This window comes from Corvus kubaryi, unplaced genomic scaffold (assembly GCF_017639235.1).
Source record: "Corvus kubaryi isolate FWS band 111438036 unplaced genomic scaffold, C.kubaryi_AGA036_p1.0 76, whole genome shotgun sequence".
Lineage (NCBI taxonomy): Eukaryota > Metazoa > Chordata > Aves > Passeriformes > Corvidae > Corvus > Corvus kubaryi.
Window position 1 is genome coordinate 12,473,804 of NW_024582063.1, and position 21,146 is coordinate 12,494,949.

The following is a 21,146-nucleotide window of genomic DNA, read 5'->3' on the forward strand; positions in this document are numbered from 1 at the left end:
AACCAAGTCAAAATGCCTCAATCATTTCCACAGGAAGTCACAGCTAAGCAAAGAGCTTGCATTAACTATTTCTCTGATAGTTCATCATCATACCCAACAAACTTCCCAAACCCCTTCACCCATTAGTGCAACAAGCCTCCTTAGGTAAGGGCAGAAGCTGTGTAAAAATACACAGAAGGTGCTAGTGATTAACTCTACTGCAGGCAACTTGGACCGGCTTCTAAGGTTTAGGAATCATGCTCTGTACCTAACCCAAACACCTGGTATACTACAGAACATTCATCTTCCATAAAGTTACTCCCTTTAAACTCTTCAAGTTCATACCTGTAAATTCAATGCAACATCACGCAGCTTCATCAAAAGCCTAAATGCCAGAATTTTTACTTCCTCAAAAGTACTGGCGAAACACTGGATCAAAGTTTGGACACGAGCACAATCCATCTCCTGATCCAACTGAAAAACTTGTGCCTGGCCTGCTCAAAGAAATTAATGCCTTAGATAAGTTTTGCTGTAACTCTTTCCAGAATAATCACTGTCTTCACATTCTGCTTTGCTATACTAAAAGAAGCATTAAAATTTCAGTTAAATTTATTTAATATTATTTCTCTTAATAGGACTTAAAATACCATGTTTACTGTTATGAATTAAAATACTGTTATGACTCTTTATCCAAAAAATTACTTAGTAATACAGAAAATAACTTATTGCCAAAAACAGAATCCCATTTACTCCCATTAAATTCAGCATTGAAAATAATTTTTATTTCGTTTTGCTTAAAAATTCTTTTCCTGTAAGTATGTAATATTAGAAAATAATTCCTTTCAAAAAAGAGGTTAAAAGCTTCAGTGCATTTTGGTGCTTGGTGTTTTGAGTTATTTTACATAGGAATAATCCCTGAAAACGTAAGCCATTACAATTTCTTTTGGTTTTAATTTAGATGTAAATGAGTTGTGAATTCTGGTGACTGGACCTAATGCTGTAAAGAAGAGAAAAATTTTAGGATATAAACAACTGCACCACACTACAGCACAGAACACAAAAGCTGAATTGCCTTTACAGAAGTTATGTTTAATTTATAAAATCCTCAACTGCTATTATAACAACTCAGGGTAACTTTCTATTTTTAAAAAAAGCAGAAACAATATGCTAAAGCAGAAACAATGTGCTACATACTCATAATAATAACATTAATGTGTTCATCATTTATCACGTGGTTTTGAGAAATGATTTAGCAAGGTGGCATTTTTTTATTCCCTCTCAAAATCAACTTTAATCTTAGACAATTCATTTCTTTAAAGAAAAATGCTACAATCTAGGACTGAAAACATATTTTTATGTTGGCCATATGATCCAAAGACAAGATTTAGCAAGATCATCAATACTCCAAGGCACTAACAAATACTTCTTGAATTAAGGTTGTTATAAAATAATGAAGAAAATTTAAAGTAACAGCAGCACATCATCATTAACTGGCAATAAAACTGGTTTTTTATTTAGCATAATATGATAAGGATATGCAATATTTTTTAATCAAGAGTTTTTGTGAATTCAGCATTTCAAACTATGAAGATATTTGTACAGGACAAAGGAGCAAAGTTATCAAATACATTGAAATTTGTCCAGAAGTTTCTCATAATAACAAAAATAAACCTTGCTAAAAAACAGACTATTCAATAAAATCCAAATTTATAGAAGAAATGCAACAGGCCATAATTATTTGCATTTACTGCAATATTCCTTTTTCCAATAAAACTTCCTATCCTCCCTTGAGGTAAAACAAAAGCAACCCAGGAAATGCCATAGAAATTAAGGACTAAGAATACCCTTTGACAGAAACTGAGTAGTTGGCATAAAAGATACTTCTTCAATTCAACACCTCCCATGCCTACAGTCCATAAAAGTCTATAAATCAGGCTTCTCACCTTTTGGAGCAGAAAATATTTCTGCTATTGATTCCAAAATACTTAGTGCAGAAAACCTGGTTGGGTGTGATGAACCAGGAAACAATACCCCAAAAAGTCTGGTACACAGAGATGACATGAAATCCTGGGGGGGGGGAGAACACACAAAAAAAATTAAGACAGTTTACTTGCTGCCCTACAAACAAAAGCCTAAGTAACTGAATTCAGGACACTCTGCTTTACCCCAAAAATTATGACCTTACAATTAATTTTGGAAAAACAGGAGGCCGACATTCATAGCACAGACAGTTTCTTGCTTCTTAGAGTACAGTGAAGGGTGGACAATCATTTGGGTTTCTAAACATAACAATTTCCCTTCCCCATCCCCACAAAAAGATGGCCATTGTTTCAAATCTTGAAAACCAGCTGACCGAGAAAAGCAGAACTCAAGGAATTGGTGCAAAGAAACTGACAATGTGAGCCTTAAAAAAGGATAAAAAGGACAGATACAAAAGATGTCTTCATGCTAAAGCTCATGTCATTCATTCTCTCACTCACTGATTATTCTAGAGACCTAGAAAAAGACTGAAGCTCAACTGATCTCTATTTCAAGTCCAAGTAACATGCATCATTTAAAGTTTGCTGCTAAATGGCCAAGAGATGACAGGACATTTACCCAATTTTTTTTTTTTTTTTTTGATTGAGAGTCATCAAAACATCTCCAGCCACTCCTCACTTACTGCTGTTTCAATGCACATCATAGAGCAATCCCTCAGAAAATAACCTTTATTGGTTTTCAACAACATTGACCTTAAAGACACCCTCCAAATACCAGTGGGCATTCAGTTCATCAACAACAGTGTAGTTAGTCAAAATTCACTGCACAAGTGCATCACAGTGGACAAGCTCCTCAGCAAAGTTTGGCTTCACAGGTTTTTTCTTCTGCACTGCACTTTTGCCCAACACACACACACAGCCTAACTCACCCAGTGGTGTTCAGGAACAATGAACTCTCAGAAACGCTCTCCCACCTCTATCACCTGCATCTCTAGCAGTCTACTTACTTTATATTGCTGCAAAATCCTCAAAGGAGGCATGTGAGTTGAGTTCTCAATTAACACTTGCTTGGTTTTATTTTGCTCCAATTTATAAAGCACTTGAGAACTTTCATGTATCCTGCAAAATAACTTTTAAAACAAAGCAAAACATACATGAGACAAGAATCATTGACAGCAAATTAAGGGAAAGGCAGATTTTCAGCTTATTTTCCAAATCACATTGCTTATAATTTTTAGGAAGTTTGCATACAGCCTAACACAGAACAGATCCTTCCCTCTCCACTCCAAACCCAAGGTTTTCCTTCCCATCTCTCTTGTGACCAATTTTTTCTCTCCTCCCTCTACACCTCCAACACCTTCTTCCATCTCCCTCCTTAAATTCATGCCTAGCCTTCTCCTCCCAACTCATTTTCTGTGGAACTGTGTTCATCTGTAAATAAAATTCAGATAAAAAATTTAAAAATAAAAAATGTTAAAAAGTGCAGATCATTTCTACAGCCTCAGTGTCTCTTAAAGAGTTTGACTCACTTCAAAAGTGCTTCCTCCACCCCTTTGACTACCCACAAGTAATATTTCCTTTCTTATCACGCTCCCACCAGCATGATTTTTCCACCTCATGTTCCTCAGTCTGCACCAAGTAAGAAAGGGAAGAGCTGGGATTTCTCTTTTGTTTTTGTCAAACTGACTCCCTCATTTTTCCCCCATCTCAAATTAATAATTTTCTCCTTTCACACTACCGTCTTTTGCCATAAACATCTTTCAAGATATTCTTTATACAAACATGGTTTCCTCATTTTATCCCCGTGCTTCTACCATGAGCTACATGTGACCTTGGCAACTTCCACCACACGGACACTCATTACCCCCAGGCTAATGGCACAGCCACATGTCAAGCTGTTCACTTAATATTCCTCTACTTTGTTTTCCAGGTTGGGTTTCTGAGGGTGACCAAGTGACTGAATTTGCTTGAGGTGTGACAAATCTGTGTAAGCACAACCTTAGGCCCCAGCAAAGGCAGCACCAGGTTCATTGCTGACTCCAGGGTGCATTGCTTTGCTACTGGCAAAGTGTGCAGGTGCTGACAGGTCAAGCAACACCCACCACCACCACCCATGGCCACGTTACTGTGCCTCTGCCACTGAATTCTTTGTTTAAGCCATCCTTGCCTGTGATGATTTAACACCATTTAGCTGGGTAATACACACAGCATAGTCCTGGTCTCAGAGCTTCTTCTCTTTCCAATGAGCAACTTCATAACATACTCTTTTTTTTTTCTTAAAGGGTGTTGTAACTAACTTAAGAGGCACATTAGACATTGCTCATAGCTTGAAGTTACCTTTCTCAGCAGAGAAACGATCTGTTGCCTTACGGAAGGAGATTGGCTGTTCAGGTTGTACATCATAAAAAACTGAGTTAGTTGCATTTCTTCCAGAGACACAATTTCTGTAGTACGATGGGTTTCACACAGTAAACCTAAAGCATCAATGCAAACCTGAAAGATATTTAAAAGTTAACCACAAAGGATTTACTGACACCTATGATGACACCTTTGTTTTAATACAATGCTAACACAGTAATCAGGATCAAATTGTTCTAATTCAAAGGACACATAAAAGGCTGTCCCTTTACCTGGTTGTGCTGATGAACTAGACCCTGTTTTATACACTCAGTGGATACAAGACCACTGCTCAAGATATTTGAAAGTTCCAGGTGTCCATGAGCCCTGGCAGTTCTCAAGCATGCCATTAATGCTCCAAGAGCTCCTCTAGTACTGCAAGAGCCTGAAGAAAATGAAAACCAGTAATAATTACTGTTTGATTAACACAAGTAATGTACTACTTGCAAAGCTTGTCAGAAACTCCCAATACTTTCACCACATGACCCACCCTCACCCCCCTTTTATTTCTACTCCATAAATCCTAAGAGACAGTGCTACTATAGATTAAACTAGTTCTAAGTCACCTGGTTCTCAAAAAGCTTCATCTCAAACATGTGATATGAAAAAAAGACCTTATGAGGTCTCACAAGCCATTAGTCACACTAAACTACTTCAAAACTACAGGTGAATCATAACTCTCATATCCACGTATTTACAAGAAAAACAATATGTTACTGGCCACACCTGTGTAAGAAATAAAAAATAGTAGTAAAAAATACAGAAATGTAACAAACCCTGGCATGTAAAGAGAACCATAAGGCACTCACAGAAGGAATACTAATTATTTTGCTCATGGCATGATGACACACTTATGATTATTATTACTTTCACCTTAAAATACTAATAGCAATAACAACCATCTGGAATTTTTCTCCCAAATTAATTCTAACAATAGTAACAGACCAGAAATCACATGGCTAAGATTTTTTTTTTTAAATCCAATCATAATTACAAATAGAAAGTTTATTTTCTTACCCAGATTAGCATCTGCAGAGGCCTGAAGAATTCTAATCATGTAGCTCAGACTGTCAGGGTTACACTTGAGCAATTTTGGTAAATAATAATCTATTATATAAGTAGTTTGGTCATGGTTCCCTTCACACAGTATTACCAGAAGAGGAGAAACCCAGAGGTCGTGCCACTGGTCAATCCAGGTGCCTTCCTGAAAACTTAAAGTAAAATGGGCCTTGTGATTTGTAAACATGGTTTCCAGAAGATCACTAGCATAAGGTGCTAGAGACTGATCATTCATCACATCCAGGATTTGTACTGGAATTGTCCTGTCCAACTGCAATATATTTTCAGTCCCCACACACTCCACCAGACAACCAAGAGAAGCATATTTCCCTTTTACATGCCAATCCAAGCTTAGTAAATGCTTTATCAGCCTTGCAAAGAATGGGTCTGATTTTCCATTGGATCCAGCAATGGTGGTTTGGTGTATCCGAAGAAGATTCTTAAAAATCAATTTGGTTTGGTGTCTAATAGCATCCAGAGGGTGATCCCAGTGTGTATAAATGTATTCCAGCAGCTTCCCAGTTATATCAGAGTTCCCATTAAGTTTGATTTTTAGATCTGGAGAGCCTGAAACAAGGGCAGCCAGTGCTGAATTAGTCCAAATAGCAAGGATTCTAGACAAAGATGTTGCCACACTGGATTCTTTTAACCTTTTAAAAAGAACAAACACAAAAAAGTTCATTATTTTCATTAATCAATTTTTACAAAAACAAATTTTGTATTTCAGAATAACTATTCATCACATTCATTTACCTTACATGAAAACAGGTTAGGAGACACAAGCCATTTATGGAGGAAAAGGAATGAACACAGAACTGCTTAGTTACCAGATGTGCTATTAAGTGGTTGCAGCTAAACCCCCTAACAAAGGGGAAAAGAAATCATACAAGCCCCACAAAAATACAACAAAAGAATAAAAATTACTATGCACCTGCTAACATTTAAGCAGCTTTATGTTGTTGCATGCGTCTTGAAAATGTAAGGAAAACTTTTCCTTGACATATAAAACCATCAGAACTGAGTATCCTATGTACAAAAACAAAACCACAAAACTGACCTCCAAGGCACAATCAAAGGTTGAACTGAACACATGTTTTAATCTCCAATCCAATTGTGCTGGTGGGCTGTTAGATGCAAGCAGCCAATGCTTGCCACCAGAAAAAAAACCTGAAACTCATCTTACTTCAAGTATTCCAGTCACTGGCCCACTTTGCTTTCTTCTGAACTTTCAGAAGGAGAAGAAAGTCCTGAAACTGAAGCTTATCTCTCTACGTAGGAACTGATACTGACATACCTTACCATAAAGGAATTGATAAATTTATCCCATTCATGTTAGAAAACAAAATTTTAGCATGCAAGAAAAAATTGAAACTTATGCAACATCATTATATTTTTCGAATTTACAGAGTTTTTATGAACATATTAAAAAGATTGCATGATCTGTGGCAAAACCTAGTATCATTACAGTGACAACATCAGAGATACTCCACCAAGACCACAGGGGTCATGCAAAAATAGAATTAAAAAGATAAACCTCTCCTCCCAAACACAAAACAACACAAAACACAAACTTACTCTGAACTCAAAGACAACAAGACTGATGCAATATCTAATAACAGTTTCTCTCCATTTTCACCCATGCTGCCATTCTTCCAATCCAGCATAGCCAGTGCTCCATGGCAAAGGAAGAGCAGGACCGAGTCCGGGAGCTCTGCTGTGCACAGAGCCCCACAGTTCCTCACAAACCACGCTGGCACAGCTGAGTGCTCCATTGTCCCAAGGAGCAAGTCACTGATCTGGAACACCAAAAGCACACCCATTACAGCATTTCAGCACAGCAGAAAAGCTATTTTGTGCATATCTTAGAAGATTTGAAGAGATTTCTTGTGAATAGTAGTTTCTAAAATTCAAAATCCAAGCCTTATGACATCATACAGCAAAGAGCTGTATATACTCCATATATACATATATATACTCCAGCTAAGGACTGATAGAGAGGCTGGCAAGCCTTGGCATCGGTATCAGCAAAACCTCCAGACAACAGTGATAGCACCAAGACATTGCAGTCTTCAGCCAAGAAATGCACTTACCAGTGAAGGTAATTCCTCAACTGGTTCATACATAGCTCTGATAAACAGAATAACAGCCAGTCCTGAGGTAGTCTGAACAGTCTGCAGGAGCGTTGCTACACAGCAAAAATATTTTACATTAGAATGCAGGAAACACTGTGTGCTAGAACTATGTATCAAAATTATAAAAGATGGTATTGGATTTTGCTAAACTACTTTTAGCATACTTTTAGCATTTTTGTGTATAATCACAAATCTGTAGTGTCCACCTACATAGCAAATATTAACAACTTTATCCTCCAGTGTAATAAGAAACTGCTAAAACCTTTAACAGAAGAAAACACAGGACTGCCCACCAAGGCAAGGAGGGCTGTGGCAGAGCCTACTGACGTGTGTTAAATTCTTCTGTACAAAAATGTCTGTATGAGAAGAAACCACTATTAGTTATGGTGTGCCCATAAATAGTTCCGACAGCATATTTCATAGAGGTGTAGATATTTCTGGTAGGCACAGACATTTGGTGACTCTCAAAAGCATTTCTGTTAGTTTCTGAATTATTAATAACAGCATTAACCTCAGTTTTTATAGTGTGACAAGTTAAACTGTACACTCTAAAACTGCAATCCACAAATCACAGCTCGCCAAAAAAACAACTACTGCTCCCACTCCCACTAATCTCAATAGTTCAATTTCCATGCAAGCTAAACTAAGTTTTTATACATAGAAGTTGTTTACTACAAAGACAAAAAGTTAATAAAAATACTAGGGCTTGAATGTTACTAAACTTACCATCCATTAGGAAGTTTGTGGAACTTTTCAGTAAACTACACATACTTTGCCAAACAAAAGATTCATTGTGTTTCCAAAGGCTCCCCTGGATATTTTCTTGCAATTTCTGTATAAGCATCATTGAAACTTTAATGGCTATCAGTAAATCATGCATCAGCTGAGTCTGAACAATACGATTTCCATGATTCTTTCTGGGGGTGGGGGGGAAGGGGGAGGGAAGACAAGCAAGCACACAAAAAGGAAATTAAAACCATTCTTCACCATCCCCAGAAAACCATATTCTGCCAACTTTAGATAGAATTAATGGTAAAAACTAACTTACTGCTTGAGTTGATCAGATATGTAAACACAAGAAAACAAGGAGCAGACTCAAGGGTAGTCTGTTCAAATGAAGTAAACAAACAAAAATGACAAATTCTGCTACATTTTCTGCAGGTTCCTGTGACAAACTTTCAATCATATGATTCTGCCTGAGCAGAGCTGAACTTTTGGAAAAGCCTTCCAAAAAGGCCAACAGAACACAGTGCTGCTCTTTTCTAATTTTTCTTTTTTTTTTCCTCCTTTTAAATTTTTTTTAAGTAGTTCCTCCATGTACAAAGCATATTTCTATGATCTGACTTTAACAAGAAGACAGAAAATATCTAAACTTTCAGTGTACAAAACACTTCATTAAGTACCCCTCTCCTCTGGGTATACAATAAGAGACCACAGTGAAGAAGCCTCACTTTATGAGATGCTGGAAAATGTCAGGTATATCAATACTGAACTAAACACTCATGGAACATGAAGGAGTTTCACTCCACCTGAATTCTACATCTATTAATTACACTGTTTAGTCACAATTCAGATAGCAAAACTCCAACTCAAAGGCCTCCCTTAGAAGTAGTAGCTCTAACAGTATCAGTGTCTTACCTCTCTTGTATTACCATATTGCCACAAAAGAAACTGATCAGTTTTTATTTAAAATCTGCATCACTGTAAAATGATATTCCCATCTTTCATCAATGTATAGCTATCAAAGTGATATTTTAAACCAAACCAAATTATCTTGCAAGAGTGAAATAAAACCAGATAAAATAGAGCTTCTATTGAATTTACTTGCCTGTTTTCTTCCTGTATGTCAAGCAGCAACTTCTGCAGAAACTGAAGAACTAGTGAAAATAATCATGGTATGAATTTACTTACAAGAGAAATGGAACAGAAAATTTCCAGCAAAGCAATCACACATACATATCACACCCAGCTGCAATGAATAGTACCCATACAGTGGTGACTTCCATTCCACCAACAAATTAAACTGGTATTTCAGTACAGACAAAAACAAGCAATGCTAGAACAAAATCTCAAGTTGTTTTGCAAAAACCCGGTACACAACAAGTTTCCAACCCACTTGGCCCAATCCTGTGATAGATTCATTCTCCCTGGTACTCAGAATCACTCACTGGTACTCAAGATTTATATCGGGGGTTGCCCAATAAAGCAAAACTGACCCCTGGAAATTAAAGGTATAAATCACAGTCTTGTCTTTCACAAAAAAGTACCACATGAGGATATTAGTGTACTGAAAATTAACCAGGAAGAAATCAGACCTGACAGATATTCATGCCTACTTCAAATCACTTCTTCACACACCCCCCTCCCCCAAAAACGTACAGTGGAGCTTATTTACTAGAAATGTGACTTTACCTTCTTCAAACAGGTTCTTAATACAGGCTCTACCTAGAGGAAAGAAAATACATTTTAAGTACTGAATACTTGCCAGCACTATCTATTTCCTGCAACTGCAAACATTACTATCAGGTGTGGCACCGAGGTGCAAACCAGTGCTGAGCAAGTTTAACCAGAAGACACTCAGTGCCACTGTACCTAAGCTGAAGTCCTCCATACAGGAAGCAAGGTTGTCCAGTACTTTTCTGTACAAATACACATCTGTGGTTTTCAGTTCTTCCCGAAGGCAGCACACAAAGCTTTGCACAGCTGACACCATCAAATGTCCAGGAAGACCATTCAGTGAACTGCAACAGGAAGAAACAGCACATTTAGTTTGCTTTTACTGAGGTGTTGAACATCCACTGCACAAAATCCATGTCAGCTAAAACTCCAATACACAGATGGATGTTTCTTCCCACATGAAAACATCATCTGTTTTAAAATTAACATGCAGGTTCTCAGTTTGCAGCTAGAAAACCTGTCAAAGGGGAGCACAGCTTTGGGGTGGCCACAACCAAATACAGGATGGAAGCCCTGCATCTCCGGACGACATTGACTGCTTTCAGACAAAGAAAGGAAGGCAGCTAAGCACCAGATCTTAAAAAACGCTAAGGCTATAATAAATTCACTAAAGAAATACAGCAGTAATTGTGCAATAGAAAAAATTTATTGCAATAAAAATAGGCACAAGAAACCACAGTTTAGATAGGGTTCCTCTGAACTATCTTCTCCTGACAAAGCTGAAATTTTGTATTTTAAATTTCTATTCTGACATTGGATTTTAAAGTTCAAACTGCTAATTACACACTATGTTGTCTTTCCAATAATGAAAGAGATCAAAATAATGCTTCACATGGAAGATACTGATCTGATGATACATTATTTATGGTTAAGACACATATTAGTACTGCAAATTTTTAGAATTAAGTTACAGCAGTTTGTAGTGAATGACAAATTACTGACTTGTAGGTAAGGAAAGCATTTAGAAAAAAATAAAGGCTTACTACTCAATTTTTTACCTTGCTAATACTTTCTTCAAAGGATTCTTCCCACTTAATGAAAAATATGTCTCTCCCAAAACGTCCAAACAAGCTTTAACCATGGGATCACCTGCAGAGTTCTGATCCATCTGCTTCACCAATGGCATAATCTATAATCAAAAGAACACATGATGAACAAAAACCTCTGGATATACCATCTTCAACGGTGACACATTTCCGTCTAATCCAAGCATATGCTGAAAAACTGTTCTCCACCATTTCTCCTTGAGTTTCAAGTTTTAAATGTTTCACGAACACCTCTAAAATCAAAAAACATACATACAAAATAGAAAACTTGGTATCACTTGCCTTCCACCATTTTCAGTAACTGTGGCCCTTGCTAATTTAAGTACTATGACTACATTTCTACCTGATGCACGTGCAGCAGTAACAACTGCTTTTCCTGTGTTTCCAGGAATGTACAAAGCATTGAAAGTTTATTTTAGATCTGTATTTGCCATTAACAGTGCGCAGGACACACTGTCAGTTACCAAAAACCACACTAACAACAGTGAAACCTTACCTGTTTAATACACTGGATCTGCTGGATGCCATTTCTCAGTTGTGCACAGTGCAGAAGCAGAGATGCCAGATTTTGCTCTTCAGTCGTTGAAAACCCTACATTTGGAAGAAGAGGATCTTTTTATGAAGTAATTACAATAAGCAGTATAAATAATACATGATTTACAATAAGAAGAAATGACTGCTAAATCCTTAGGGGTTTTTCCAGTTAGAGTAAACCCATTAGTGCCACAAACCCTTAAATCACCTTACAACACCTTAACACAACTTTTTTTCCCTAACAAATGAAAAAAATCAGCTTCACTGGAACACAACAGCAGGCCTCATCTGCAGTATGAAGATCACTTGCAAAAAATCACAGCATGGCTGAGTTGGAAGGGACCATCTGGTCCAACCCCACTGTTCAACTAGGGTCACCTGGAGCTGGCTGCCCAGGATCATGGCCAGGTGGCTTCTGAGTACGTCCAAGGCTGGAGACTCCCTGACTTCCCTATGAAAGCTGTGCCAGTCCTCAGTCACCCTCACATTAAAAAAGTGTTTCCCTTCACATTAAAAAAGATGTTTAGAGGGAATCTTTTGTGTTTCAGTTTGTGCCCATGCCTTCCTGTCCTATCACTGCTCAGCACAGAAAAAATACTGGCTCTGCCTCCCTTATGTCCTCCCTTCAGGTATTTTTTACACATTGCTAAGAGCCCCTGAGCCTTCTCTTCACCAGGCCAAGGAGACCCAGCTCTCTTAGCCTTTCCGCATAGGAGGGATGCTCCAGGCCCTTCACCATCTTAGCCCTTAGGTGGAGTCTGTCCAACATGTCCATATTACTCTTGTACAGGGGAGCCAAGAACTGGATGCAGCACTCCAGGTGGGACCTCACTAGTGCTACCTCAAAGTATATTTAGCATACAAATCTTGTATTATTTGGTTTGGGTTTTTTTACAATAAATATCACTGGAAGTTTCTCTCATCAAACAATCAAAAAAAATTCCTCACAAAAGAAAACACCATTTGAACAGTAGCTTTAAAACAAGCTAACTACAGAAAACACAAAGCCTGAGAAAATGACCTCCAGAGAACTCTTCCAACCTCAATCATTCTGTGATTCTTGGCAATTCAGTGTTATCCCACATATTAAGGCTAAAACATCAGATATCACTGAATTACAGGCCTGCCAGTAGAATCACAAGTAGGACCTTCTACTACCTTCAGACCAAAGATAAACAAAGTAAAGAGTTTTCAAACCAAAGCCACAATGCTCTAAAGGTTTTTTTTAACTCTGCCGAGGTAAGAAGTCATTGTCACTATAAAATAAAAACAAATCACAGCAGAGCAAACACACATAAAACTCACAAAGCAAAACCACTAGAAATAAAACATAACAAGCAAAAAACCAGATCAATTTCAGCAGCTAGTCAAAGGCAAGAGAAATCACACATTAGTTCAGAAAAAAAACCCCTACATACTCTGAAGTTTTTCAAGCTGATGATGATCAAGAAAGAATGCATCCACCTGAATTTCCTTCTTCTTCTTCAAAACCATTTTAGCTGATTAAGAAACGCCTGCTTAAAAAAACAAAACAAAAAAACCAAAACAAACAGGTCACATGGTTTTAAAAACATAATTACAAACACTTCCTACAATAATGGTCTTTTCACTGTCCTACTGTCTTGAAATGTTTTTGCATTATCTGTGCAATTTTTTTCAAGGAAATAGCTCTCTTTAACTTTATGAACTTCAACTATTTCCAGGAGTTCATCCAAAATTCACCCAAAATTCGTGATGCAAAATGGAAGTAATAGAAGAGGGGAATTGCTGTATGAATGACAACCTGTCTCATCACCGTTTGGAAACATCATACAAAAGCATGGAATTAATGCCACAAAACTTCCCTTGCTCAGTTTTACTGTTCTAAACTTATTCAACTTGTATTAAGGTCAGGTAAGAACTGTGCAGCAAATCAAACGGCTTTGCTATTATACAAATAGCAAGTTCTTTTTCGAACGGCAGTGGTGATTTAATACGCACTACAGTTTCACTGACTTCAAGCTCATTATCATGGAACGGCTGAGGTCGGAAGGGGCCTTCGGAGGTCATCTGGACCAATCTCCTGCTAAAGCCAGGCCACCTGGAACCAGCTACCCATATCCAGATATCTTCTGAATGTTTCCAAGCATGGAGACTCCACAGCCTCTCTGGAGCACCTGTGCCAGTGCTCGGGCACTTTCACTCCCCATCTGGTGCTTCTGATGGTCTCAAGAGACCCTCCCGTGTTTCAGTCTGCACCCATGGCCCCCTATCCTAACACCGGGCACCACGGAAGAGAGCCTGGACGCACCTTGTCTGCGCCTCCTCTCCCCGTATTCACAAACTCTGGTAAGCTCTCCAGATCCCTTATCCCGTCCCAGCTGCAGCACCCAACGCGGCCGCCCTCAGCGCCTCCGGGCGGTCACGAGCAGACGAGCGCCGGCCCGCCCGTGCCTCAGGGGCGGCGGCCGCCGGGCCCCGCTGCCCGCGAGTGCTCCGCGCCCTCCCTGCCCCAACAACCCCGCGCCCACAGCGGCACCGAGCGCTCGGCCGGACCCCGGGCCGGGCCGGGCCACGCCGCCTTCGGCACCCACCCGGGGCCTCCCCCGCCCCGGCGGCAGCGCGGGCCCAGAGCACCCGCCTGGTGAAGCGGCTGCAACCAGAGCACCACAGCAACGAACAAGGAAAGCACCGAAGCAACATCCATCACTCGCTCCCTACCCGAGCGGACCCTCACCCGCGGCGCCGCGTCCTTTCCCGGTGCCCGCGCCCCGCCCCACCACGTGCCGGCCGCCGCCAACCACGGCGCTCCCCGCCCCCGGCCCGGCCCGGCCCGGCCCTGCAGAGGCGCCTGACGCCGGAACCGCGCCGGTACTCGGAGCGCTCGGCGAGCCGCTGGTCCCCGTCCTGCTGAGCGCCGGGGCCGCAGCGACCGCCGTGTTTCCTTGGCAAACACTTGTCTTAACTAAAAGATGAACCAACGCCAGTCACTGCAGCACGGAATCAGTTAGGCTGGAAAAGCCCTCTGCGATTATCGCCTCCAACCTGTGACCGAACGCCACCATGTAAATAGACCAGAACACCGAGTGCCACGTCCGGTCTTTCCTTAAAACACCTCCAGGGATGGCGAGTCCACCACCTCCCCGGGCAGCCCATCCCAATGTGTCTAATCTCCTTTTCTGTGAAGAAATTTTTCCTAATGTCCAATCTAAACCTCCCCGGTAAAGCTTAAGGCTGTGCGTCCTGTCTTTATTTGCCTGGGAGAAGGGGCCAGCCCCCACCTGGCTACAGCCTCCTTTCAGGCAGTTGTAGAGAGTGAAAATGTCACCCGAGTCTCCCTTTCCTCCTGGGTAAACAACCTTGTCTCCCTCAGCTGCTCCTCATAGGACGTGTGCTCCAGACCCTTTACTAGTACCATTGCCCTTCTCTGGACTCACTCCAGAGTCACTGGCCTTTGTAAAGCACAACTATCTTTCTTTATTTTAAATGTACTCTCAACTTCGAAAAAAATTGGGGGTAACTTTGATGCATCCCATGATGGCCTTAGTTTGTGTTTCTCACCGAGTAGTTACTCTCTCTCCTCAGTTCCTGAATGTCCTCAGCAGATTCAAATGGATGCTGTGTCTTTCGGAGCCTAATCTGTCAGGCGCCCTTGCTGCACACAGTGACTGGTCAGCCTCCCTCCAGGGCCAACTACATTTCAGAGCCAGAGGAAACAAATGCTAATTTGCATCCAATGCAAATCAAGCTGCTCTAGTCACAAACCCTTTTTCTAAGGAGCAGAAAGAGGCTTGACTAAACACCTCACAAAAATCCAATAAAATTAATTTGAAAAGTGTGCTCCATTTTTTTCCTCATAACCATATCTCTTGATCCTTTCCAGCAGTCCCTAATTTGCCACCACTTTCACATTTTCTAAAATTGTAAAATTGTGAACCAAACCCAGCTTTTTTTTTTTTTTAATGTAAGCATTTATACATTAGTAAATTTTCAAGTATCTGAAGGGAGCCTACAAGAAAGATGGAGGGAGAGTATTTACAAGAGTTTGTAGTGACAGGACAAGGGGGAATGGATTCAAACTAAAAGAGAATAGGTTTAGATTAGATGTTAGGAAGAAATTCTTCCCCGTGAGGGTGGAAAAGCACTGTAACAGGTTGCCCAGAGAAGCTGTGGATGCCTCATCCCTGGAAGTGTTCAAGGAGAGGTTGGATGGGGCTCTGAGCAGCCTGGTCTAGTGGAAGGTGTCCTTGCCCACAGCAGAGGGGGTGGAAGGAGATAATCTTTAAGGTCCCTTCCAACCCAAACCATTCTATAATTCTATGATTTTTAGCCAGAGCAGATTGTTTTTAAGGTTTCACCATATATGTTCTGTACCTTTCACAATCCTCCCAGGTCCCACGTGAATATAATGTATGTAATAAGTACATAATTTGCAAGTGATAGATTATCAAATGGGGACAGCCTTTCCCAAGTCTGTGAGTTGTATCTAGCAGAGGAGGAATCTTGCACTCATTGTGAAAATGCTTATTGCAAAAGTGACTATTGTAAAAGGGCAGCTCAATATAGCTCAACATAGCAGTCATGCTTCCATAAGTATTTAAGAGCAACAGTGGAAAGGAAAAAGTGGAAAATGTAACAAAACACATTCCTTGCCAATTGACTTTCACCCAACAGTGATTTTCTTAACAATCTAAAGCAGCCAGAAGCCATTAGGGTCTGCTCAGGATTTACAACAAACTTCTGGATCCCTCTTTAGCACTGATGGTTCACAGCACCTTCTGACTTCTGACATGGTAATGGCCAAAGGAATTTAGAAAAGGTTTAACCACATACAAACATATAAAGAAAGTAATTTGAGTTTTTTGCTGTTGGTTCACTGAATTTTCCCTGGTTTGCATTCAGCCATTTCTAGGAAACTGACACAGTTATTTGGCACTACCTGTCCCAGTGACCTACTCTAAATGCTGGATTAGCTTCAGCTTAAAGGGACACTGAATGCTCTTAAGTGATTTAACCTTCCAGACAAATAAGACAATTATCCTCATCCTCACTTAGTGCAAGCAAAGTCTCCAGCTCCCTCAAACCAGTTCAATACCTACATATTTTAAATTCAGTGTGATCCTCTTTCTACAGACTGGCCAATTTCAAGAAACATTTCCACAGTTCCAGCTCTATGTATTCCAGCTCATTTTCTGTAACACCATTTCCAGTAACTTTTTCATTTCCAAAAGAGCTTTACTCTCCCCAGGTTTTTCCAGTTAGGGGAAACATCAGTGCCAGGGAGCTGTCAGGTAACACCTGAAGAATCCACATTTTGTAGTGCAATGAAAGCAAAGAGGCATCTAAAGAAATTAAATTATAAGATGCAACACCCACACATGTCAGTTGCTCTGTTCTCTAAGAGCACCAAGTACTCAAAATACCTTACTCAGAAGTAGCTCACACACCACCACTCACCAGGCAGGGGTTATGAGGCTTAACTACCTTAAAAAGGTAAAGTCACTCTGTTTTCATAATTCCTCATCTGCTGGTGAGGAGAAACAGACCCTTGAATTACTGATGCTGTGGCTGTGCTGTGCTCTGCTGTGTGCTACAGATCCTGCCAGAGACCAAAAAAGCCACATAGCATTAGAAATTGCTAGGGAGAGAATAAAAACCAAGCATTGCTATGTTGCTGCATAAATAGACCTACACCTCAAACACTGTGCAGAATGTGGTAGGACTGCCAGAGGTGTGAGATAGGTTATGAAAAATGGCCAAAGGTAGAGAGGGGCATCTGTGAAACCATTAAAGTGAATTGGTAACTTCACTCTGAAAGAGAAAATGGAATATGACAGAAATTTCTAACATTTTTCATTGTCTCTGCAAAACTTTAGGGGCATCAAGTGAAACAAGCAGGTGGCATGTCCAAAACTAAATGAATTATTTGAACTACAGAGGTCATCATCTTAGGACATTTTGGATCTTGAAAATTATGTTTCTTCAAAAGTAACTGGACTAAATCATGAGAGAAAAAAAAAACAGTAAGAAAATTTTCAAACCATAAAATTTCTGGCTCACAGCATCCATGAACCTCTAGTGACTGGGACAGTATTTTGGGGTAATGACGCTTCCCTGAGCACTGTCTGAGGACAACAGTCAAGTGACTGGATACCAGACTGGCTGACCAGGTACAGCCATTTTTACTGGGATGTCTCAACATATTTCTGCAATTCATCAGAAGTTTTTTTTCCTAAGCACTGGGTTTATGCTCATAGACTTTATAGTTTTGACAAATCAACATCCACCAGTGAAAATTGTCCTCAAAGGAAATAATTTAACCCACACTGTTGGAAACTTTAATGTTTAAGCTGTACATTTTAGTCCTCTTGAGCTATGTCTGTGCCAGTAAGTAGAATGTTTTATATTTTATGTGTCTTTCAGATGGAGATGATTATATCATCATTTGAAAACTCTCAGGAATTGATTATTTAGAGCAATATAGAATTTTGCCACTCTGTGGCGCCAGATAATTAAAAAGAGGTTGAGCTGTTAAAAGGGAAGCCATGGACCTTCTCATAAACTGGAGTTTTCCTAAGTAGAAAAAGCCTTTATTAGTAATTGAAGTAACTCCAGATTCTTCCTTTCAAAGGAACCAAAGCACAAATACTAGATGTTATTTAGATAAACGCCATTTTTCTGTAATGGAAAGACAAGTCATAGCCTTGAAACAGCAACACTTTAAGTCATCTCATTATAATAATAATTGAACAGTAATGATCTTTTTCCCTTCTTCTCCTCCACTTAAATAATACCATAAAAGTTTTCTGTCAAGAAAGATCAAGATATATTTTAATTTGAACATCACCTGATGTACTTATTTCTATCACAGTTTTGTAATTGCAACTAAAAAATGGGAACTTTTTTCTCTATTGAAAGTCTCAAATAAATATATATGTCATCCTTTCAAAGAATCCACACAAAAAGAAACTTACAGAAGACACCATAGGATCTATGATTTTAGAATCAGAGATGTTTCCTGGCATATATCTCCAACTGTAGACACACATACCAATCTGAAATACCTAAACTTAAACGGTTGCAATATTTATCTATGTGAGAAAGGACCAGAAAAAGCTCCTTTTGTCATGACGGGGTAAGGTCCTGATCCAGCACATCAGAATGACGTTCTACGTACGCAGGAAAGTCTCATCAACCCAAAATTTTACATTCTAGTTGCAGATTTGATGACAACTCAATCATCTCTGGAATGAAGCTGGTGGCATTTTTTATATTAGCTTCCACACTCCAGAGTAGACATTTTGCAATACAATGTTCATGATACTTTTTAACAAATGAGGTTATTGTTTAACAAGACAACCAGGAACTCAGAACTTACTTTCTTGTATTAAGTCAATTACAGACAGTAAAAAATCAGGAACATCTTCAGCCCACATGGAGGCTAATATTTAGAATTCACATTATAGAGAGAAATAGTTCATAATGTTCTGACTTTGGTTCACTTCTGCAGGGAGCTAGCTAGCAAATGATCACTCCAAAGTGCAAATACCCACTCTTGCAAGTTTGCTTCTACAATGTACAGTGTATCAGTTTTGCATTTTCTGCACATCCTGTCAGGAATATTTGCAGATTTATTAGTGCTTGCATGTAACTTCCATCAGCAACAACAGCAAGGAGGAAGAACTCTCTTCCTGAGTCTGTGCTGACATGTACAATAGTTTTCTGTGTCTTTGCCTGAAGATTTATGGCTTTCCCCCTTGCTTTCTATTTACAAAACAAAGTTGTATTTTGTATTTTTGTATTTTTTTCTATGCATCCCCAGCTGTTCTACTTGTAATTCTATTTCCTTCAGTAATGGAACACACATTCTAGCCACCTCTACATACTTCGCAGCTAAGGGCAGCTGAGAGAAAATCCTGAATATCCCCATTCCTTCTTCCAGAATATTTTTCCAAGCTTCTTTATGTATCAGTATCGAGAGCTCCATGACTGTAGAGCATTTTTATTACTTAGAAGGCAGTGAAAATGTCAATCCACTAAACAAACTGAAAGAAACACTCAATGACCGAGCAGGCTTTGCTCTCCCTCTTGCGGTCCAAGCACGTCATTCCCGCAGCCTCCCCCAGCTCTGTCCCTCTGAATTCAATGGCTTTTCGCACACTTGCGGGTATCCAGAGAGAGCGAGCGTGTCACTATCCAAGGAAACGATATGGACAAAGTTTTCATTAAACGCCAATGCTAAATCATTTTGTCTAGCTCTCGTTAGGAATCAAGCGATGATTTTGATTCTTTTGGCTAAATCTGGTAATCAAAACAAAGGCTTTTTTTCAACTTACGGGTTTTTAATGTAGCTTGAACACTCCAAACAGGAGGTATCAGGTGGAAAACAATTGCTATAAAACCGATCATGTTTTTAACACTCTTTTCAGCGACCAGTGTTAAAAACATACATAAAACACTTAGGAAAGTACCATCAAACGAAACAGTTTCAGTGGTTTGGATACTCTAAGGTCACTGCAAGCGGGTGGAAAATTGGAGCCTGTACTGAACTGAATAGGAAAAAATGAAATCGTGTGTATAACCAGATGGGGAATATTTGAGCTTCTAAAACCTTTAAAAAATTTTTTTCAAAAGAAAAAAACTGCGCTTTAAATGACTCACAGATGAATGTGAAGTAGTCTACTCTGCACACCTACATTATAAATAACCACCAGAGGAATGGTGCAGTGTGGTTCGTTTATGCACCAGAAGAGTCTGTGAAACATTTTGCCTCTATAAATCATAATCCAAACAAAATACAATCCCTAAATCTCAGTCCAAATCAACATGCGTATGAGGAAGATTGCTCTACGTGCCAGACAACATACTAATTACTTCTTGCAAATACTTTGTAATACTTCAGTCAGTCTTTTAGAAGACACAGAGGCGGCTGGTTACCTGAGATGTACCCTCAGCTCTTTTCAGCCGGAGGGGACCAAGAGCCTCCTGTCTGCACGACTCAGCAGCACATGCACCTGCTGCTTTATCCCTGCTGGAACTCAAATACAAAGTGCGTTGTTACCTATCGGACAGGGCAGCTCAGCGAGACCCATTTAGCCCGTAATATCCCCAGCATTGCCCCGGGGACCGCACGGTTCCAACCCTCCGGTTTGTACTTGACAAATGACCTTTCACAAGACGTGTAATTCAAATTACAGTAAGCTCCAATGTTGGAGCCGAGCAACTGCAGAGTAAGCGGATGCTTCTTCCTAACATCGTCTCCGAAACTAAGAGGAAAAAGTCCTAATTCACAAAGGAACTTTAAAAACTGCGATGGGAAAGGAGTGTAGGCAGGCCGTCTCTTCCTGCGACCCCTCCGCCAGCCTTGCCCTCGAAGCCCTGCAGCCGGGTTCCATCGCGCCCCGTCGGGGCGCCCCCTGCCCTGGACGCCGTCGGGGCCGGAGCAGGCGGGAGAGGCGCCGGCCCCGGGAGCGCACTCCGCCGGCACAGCCAGCCCGGGAAGGGCCCCCGGCTGCGGGCCGCTCCTCCCGCCGCCGGCCGGGGCCGCAGAGCCGCGCAAGCCCCGCCCGGGCGCCCCGCCGGGG

General features: G+C 40.2%; 1 protein-coding gene across 5 annotated transcripts in view; it reads right to left on the bottom strand.

Annotated features, from left to right (window-relative positions):
• The window catches only part of THADA (THADA armadillo repeat containing), a 220,053-nt gene that overhangs the window by 141,014 nt on the left and 57,893 nt on the right, over positions 1–21,146 (bottom strand). For 2 of the 5 annotated variants that reach the window (XM_042051827.1, XM_042051832.1), the window contains exons 3-17: positions 13,002–13,097; positions 11,546–11,640; positions 11,002–11,132; positions 10,139–10,287; positions 9,959–9,991; positions 9,375–9,423; positions 8,273–8,463; positions 7,505–7,599; positions 6,990–7,210; positions 5,373–6,064; positions 4,589–4,740; positions 4,296–4,451; positions 2,966–3,088; positions 1,923–2,046; positions 325–473 (exon numbers count right to left, since the gene is read on the bottom strand). In XM_042051827.1, the coding sequence (XP_041907761.1) occupies positions 325–473; positions 1,923–2,046; positions 2,966–3,088; positions 4,296–4,451; positions 4,589–4,740; positions 5,373–6,064; positions 6,990–7,210; positions 7,505–7,599; positions 8,273–8,463; positions 9,375–9,423; positions 9,959–9,991; positions 10,139–10,287; positions 11,002–11,132; positions 11,546–11,640; positions 13,002–13,077 (2,436 nt within the window). In that variant the 5' untranslated portion in view covers positions 13,078–13,097. Of the gene's footprint in view, positions 1–324; positions 474–1,922; positions 2,047–2,965; positions 3,089–4,295; positions 4,452–4,588; positions 4,741–5,372; positions 6,065–6,989; positions 7,211–7,504; positions 7,600–8,272; positions 8,464–9,374; positions 9,424–9,958; positions 9,992–10,138; positions 10,288–11,001; positions 11,133–11,545; positions 11,641–13,001; positions 13,101–14,283; positions 14,343–21,146 lie in introns of those variants that run through there. The other 3 variants (XM_042051828.1, XM_042051829.1, XM_042051830.1) reach the window with 3 other exon arrangements.